Source organism: Castor canadensis, chromosome 4 (assembly GCF_047511655.1).
Source record: "Castor canadensis chromosome 4, mCasCan1.hap1v2, whole genome shotgun sequence".
NCBI lineage: Eukaryota > Metazoa > Chordata > Mammalia > Rodentia > Castoridae > Castor > Castor canadensis.
The window spans coordinates 111,371,998-111,377,997 of record NC_133389.1 but is presented as its reverse complement, the minus strand read 5'-3'; the positions used below and the strand labels follow the sequence as shown (position 1 = coordinate 111,377,997).

Here is a 6,000-nt window from a genome sequence, read left to right as displayed (position 1 = left end):
ACATGTGCATTATAAAATCTGACCACTGTTAAAACTGATAACAGTTTTACTGATTTACTGACAATGAAAATATATAGCATTTTTTTCTGTCAGAGCATTTATCAACACTTGGCAACCCCGCACTAACTTGACATGTAAGATGATCAAAATGGATTATGTAATCTTTCCCATTCATTTCTATCGATTTTAGTTATGATAAAATTCATCAGTGTGCCTGGGAATGCGGAGGCTCAAAGGCTCCGGTTGACAAAAAAAAAAAAGAAAGGAAAGGAAAAAGAATTCAACTGAATTGTAATAGTACGAATGTAATTTTAGAATAGGATTGCACAAATACAGAAGGGATACACTAAAGGCTGTACTAACAAATTAATACAAATAATTCTGTTTGTCTCATAAAATTACATGTGTCTATGCAGAAATCTCACTTTTGAGATAAAATCACAAAATTTCAAGTTAAAAGAATTGATATGTCATTAAAAATACAGTTTCTAAAAATATTTTAAACTTTTTTAAAACTTCAACAGTAGTCAAAGGTATCTGACTACAAGTAACATCAAAATGCCAGCAAATGGACCATTTTAATCAGTTTTATTGATTCATGCTTTCAGTTCTCATTCAGTTAAAAACAAGGCACATTAAATACATCGTCTTATTGCTCTATAAATGCATGCAGCTCATACTGTATATCAAAAGTAATAAATAATAGTGATAAAATACCAAGACAGTTATAAAAATGACAACCCAGCCTCAAACATAGTATTTAACAGTCCAATCTAGAACAATAACCCAACACAATACATAAAAGTGCCACATATGAAAACATGCAGTGTGTATATCCACTCCAGGGCTGGGCTTATCCTGATATTCTTTGAAAACAAGTAGGGCTTTTTTTATTCCCTAAAAAAGTTAACATAATGCAAAACAGTGCAAGGTACAGCATCATGACTTCAACATGTGATTACACTTATATGCAAAAATCTTTACAAATGCATAAAAAGAGGGGAATAAAATCAATGATGACCCTTACAGAAAATTTAGTAAAAGTCAGAATGAAATTTTTGTTGTACAAAAGAGGAAGCTATATTTAGAAACAGAGAACACAAAATCAAGCCAGAGACTACGGCAGAATAAGAAGCATGCATTTAATATTAGAAATACTAAAGTTACACCTGGTATAAGCTGATTGAAAGCATGATGGACATGAGGCAGACAACCTTGGCTTAACAAATAATCCAGCATTATCTCTATTGTTATGACTGAGGTGGGAGCTAAACCACCTCTTGGGGTTCCTTCACCTGAATCCCCCTCTAGGCTCTTGGAATAAATCATTTGATGATATAAGGCAATCCCTGCACACCACTGCCAGACTCCAAAAGAAGCAACTAACATCAGTTTGTATGAAAAGAAAAAAAAAAACACTGGTTTGTGCTCATAATGGATTTTGAAGGGGTTTATTCCTCTATTTCTTCCCCTTTGCTTCAATCAAGTAAAGAAGAACAGGTTTAAATAAGAACTTTTATGAAAATGTTGGGAGCTTTATTCACAGTAATGGCTTGAAATCAGTTCATTTCCAAAACGAGTCTCTGGGATTGGTGAAGGAGCGTGTGTTTTAGAATTAGCAGATTTTAAGCAAACACAGATATGCTCAAATGAAGAGAAGTGCACTTTTCTTTGTCCTTAAAGGAACTTCATTCATAGCAAAGCGAGCACAAATGAGGCCTGTTTTTACCAACACAGATCTGCCCAAGCCAGGGACATTTTAAGCCCCGTCCCTACTGTAATGGAATCGGGTAGGATATAGTCGTCATTATCTCGATCTAGCTAGAAAAAGAGAAAGAGAGAGAGAGAGAGAGAAACAGAGAGAGAAAACAAATGTACAATATTGTTTTAAAGGACAGCTTTTCTACCTACTCAGTGTCACTAGGTTCTAAACGGTGAAATTTACTGTCTTGATAGAAGAACACCAAGTTGCAAATCCACATGATTCCATTTAGTAAAAAGAAGAAAAAGCCAGCGTAAAAAATTCACTTTGAAAAAAAAAATTCACAGTGACATCTGGAAGTATTACATGCTTTGCTTTAGATTTTCCTTTATGAACTGGTAAGTATCTAAACTCCATTTAAAAATAAAAAATGGTTGAGATGCTGTCTCTGACTCCCATTTATGTTCCTTTCAGAGGTGGTAAGTAGGGGTATAAGTAAATGAACGTTCCAGTTTCATACAGGCTCAAGACTTACATGAGAGAAGCATAAAGATATTTCAGAATGTTGGTATAAGTAGAAAGAGAGTCACCAATTTTCAAAACTAGGACCAAGTCAATGAAAACCAACCCTGAAATAAAGTGATACATTTCCTATTGTAGACAGAACCTGATCTTTAAAAAAAAAAAAAAAAGTAGGTAGTTAGCTTCAAAAGAGGAAGCACAATTAATAAATATTAAGGTGACTCGTTAAAATGCCAACAAAATATAGCACAAGAATCCCAAGCTGGCATTTTAATTCAGTGTATCACTTGCTAAATTCAATGCACACTGTTTTTTGGTGTGTGTGTGTGTGTGTGCGTGTGTGTGTGAATGTGTGTTGGGTGTGAGGTTTTGGGGTGGGGGAATATATTAAGAATTTTTCCGCTGAATATAAAAGAAGAGTTTTAGCCAATAGACTAGCCTTTGATAGTGAAGGGTTGTGCCTTATTTTAACTAAAGTCTATTCTATCCTATTTTACTGTCTGCTTGCAGATACTTGCCCCTAAAGGACACGTTTGACAATACCACCTGGTGTAAAATTCAGGATTTGGAGATTGAAAATTGTCTTATCATATCTTATTACTATAAAGAGTAGGAAGATTTGGTCTCACCCCCTTATATGCAACTTGCCACTAACACACTGGTTTTAAAGTAAGAAAAGTAAGGATCTTCCTGGAAACTGTCATAGTCAAAGAAAATCAGCACTGACTAGGAAAAAAGGAACTGCTGAGATGAAACTATCATTGTAGGTCCCAGAAAATGTCATTACGAGCCTTATCTTCTACCTGCGATTCAAGAGGCTTTCAGAGTCTCTCTTTGAGATCTGTAACCAGATCTAAACTTTTCCTCCCTTCTCCAGCTCTGCCAGTCATGCTCCAGATACAAAACTGTGCAAAATTATTTGGAAGAGGGAGGTAGATAAGCTGGAAGAGAAAAAGGCTGAGAAGGCTCCAGAAACACAATCATTTCAATAGTTGCTCTTTTTTAAGAAAAAAAATGCTGTCACAAGTTTAATGTCCAGAGCTTTGTGTGTGTCACAGCATTTTTTTTAGCTTCTTTTTTCAATTTCTGCTAAAATATTCTGACTTTAGGACTGATTTAGAATCAATGAATAAACAAAAGAAGAGTATCAAGTCTAACAGGTCACAAAATGGATATCAAACATTAAATCAATGTGCTTTGAAAATGAGAAAATATACTTTTTAGAAGCTTGATTGAATGGCAAATGCAAATAAAGTATTGGCAAATTAAGTTGGCAAATACACTAATATCCTAAAGTTTTGGAATGCTTTCCAGTGTTAAAAAGGAAAAAAAAAAAGCAGCTATCATAGCTATTATGTTAGAGTGATTTAAGTCATCTCGATTGGCCATTACATGGAGATTTGTCGTTCCTAGGTTTGTTGGCTGTGGATTTACTGGTCAGACTCACAATCCTCCACAACTCCGGTCCACTGGAATTGGAACTCTTCGATCAAGGTTTTCTTCTGCAGTTTTCATGAGTATAGCAAGGCGGCTTCCAGACACTCTTCCTTTCTGAATAGCACTCATTAGCTTTAAGAGAAAACAGACAACAGATTCAGAAGATGGGCCAGCTTATTCCCTCATTCTTATCTTTCAGTGGTTACCATTAGGGCAAGGCAGAAGTAACTAAGAGATCCACCAAAAGCCATCATAAGTCTGACAGCTCAAAAAAGAAGGGCAAAGTTTTTGAACATTTCAAAAAGAGGGGAAGGGGCAGGTACACTACTACTACTGAAAAAAAACATCTACCTTGCAAACCAGGCTGCCTCTATAAGCACATCTAATGCATCACGTTTTGCCTTAGTGTACTCAGGGCACTTTTGTTTCTGAAACAACTTCAAATACTGCATCTTTAATTCTATCTGAAATCTTAAAAAGAACTTCAGGGATTGAACAAAGACAAACCATGTCCCATATGTAACTATCCTTTTTTAACTGTACTTGACAACTTCAATTCCCTCAAATTCCTTAAAGACTTTTAAAAGCAATTTACACGTAAGTCCTTGAAAATGGACCCAGAGATGTGCCCTAAGAATCAAAAGCACTCCATTGCCCAGATTTTAGCTAATTCATTTTTATCCAATGGATAAAATCAGAATTAAGTCTTGAAATTACATGCAGTCAGCAGGCAGAGGCCTTTAATTTGGAAAGCACCTTGCAATTATGAGTTTGAGCATCCCCCCACCCCACTTCACTTTCCACATTGAGGTGGTTTTAACTATTTGCTTTTCTTGATCTCATTACCTTAATCTTTTTTACTTGCTTGCCTTAAACAGAGAAAACATACATTATGAAAATTCTTAAAAAATTTTTATTGTTAAAGCTTTTATCCTACAGAGATGCACTTCTAAAAACACAGCTCTACATATAAGTCAGAAGCACCTGCCAAGGGGCTGGATGAGAATTTCGTGACCTTATTAAAAGCTGTTTCACAAGCGATTGCTTATTAGAGATGGACTCCTACATGCAGAAGTGTCATTAAAAGCCCAGACCTGGAAATAAAGTCATGTAATCAGACACTGTCTATAGTGATCCTTCCAGAAAGGTGATTGAAAACTCATATCTGCATTCGAAAAAAGATCTTTAACAAGATGAATGTGGGCCCTTAATCTTCAGAAAAGGAAAATATTTTTATTAAACAAACCAACCAGAAAATATACTTTACATCTGAGGAATAGTGTAATATAAGGAATGATGACATCTAAAGACAGAACAATTTACTGTTTGTTGTTTGGTCCTTGATTCTAAGAATACCCTCAGAGTATATCAGAGGTATAAAAACTGACAGAGCTAGAGTTTTCTTCCAGCCAAAAATAGCGTACCCACCTCAAAAAGTCAGTTTTCTTTAAATACTACATGTATCTAAAAACCACGTTACAAGAAAAAAATTATATTTGGGTGTGAATATATTATATGAGAAATATCATTTTTAAATGGAAATTATACTGTTTATCTGTACTTGCTTGAAACACGAATAGTCTCTTTCATTTATAATTGGACATGAAATAATTATTTAAAAATCTCTACAAGAAAACCTGCAGGTGGTTTAAATTATTTTCTATGTGTTTTAACTCTACTACATTCAAGAAAATTATTTAAAACCCAAACCACATAGCATACCCAAAAAATTAGATGGTTTTTTGTTTCTAAAACCCCAGTTTTTTCAACCTTAAATGCTGTTGCTTATTTACAATGCACATGCAATGAAGCATAAGCCATTTCTTTGAAGAAAAGTTTTGTAAAATTCTGAGACAAACAATAAAATGTTTTCCAGAAAAACTATACCAAAAATTGCATTAAATGGCTTCCAATTCCCAAGCATAAATTATAAATTCAATTTAAAATGTGCATTTAGTTAAACAGTAAGCTAAAGGACTAAACACTCTTTTTTATAATGCTGGACACAACCTGAGAAAATTTTCTGCATTTAGATTCCACAATGCTCTTATCTGCAGCTCATCTCCAGAGAGACAATTACCATTTCCTTTGCCTTGATCTTGTTTGTTTAACTTGACACAGTGAAGAAAGGGCTGACATTGACCAAAATCCCCAGCATTAATTTATTTCATGTTCAGCATTCATCATTGCCATGGTGCAAGCAAGACCCGGCATTCATTTGAAATACCTGCCCAAGAAACACTACAGAAAAAACCTGGCTGCTTGGAAACCAATACATTCTTCAAATGATTACAGTCATATGGACAGCTACAAATAATGTATAGATTTACTGAATTTCT

At 34.7% G+C, this 6,000-nt stretch overlaps 1 protein-coding gene across 5 annotated transcripts in view; it reads right to left on the bottom strand.

The window, feature by feature from the left end:
• Positions 1–571: 571 nt before the first annotated feature.
• Gpd2 (glycerol-3-phosphate dehydrogenase 2) overlaps positions 572–6,000 on the bottom strand; it is a 137,163-nt gene continuing 131,734 nt past the window's right edge. For 4 of the 5 annotated variants that reach the window (XM_074070821.1, XM_074070823.1, XM_074070822.1 and 1 more), the window contains exon 17: positions 572–3,793. In XM_074070821.1, coding sequence (XP_073926922.1) covers positions 3,668–3,793 — 126 coding nt within the window. In that variant the 3' untranslated portion in view covers positions 572–3,667. The remainder of the gene's footprint in view (positions 3,794–6,000) is intronic. The other variant, XM_020186043.2, reaches the window with a different exon arrangement.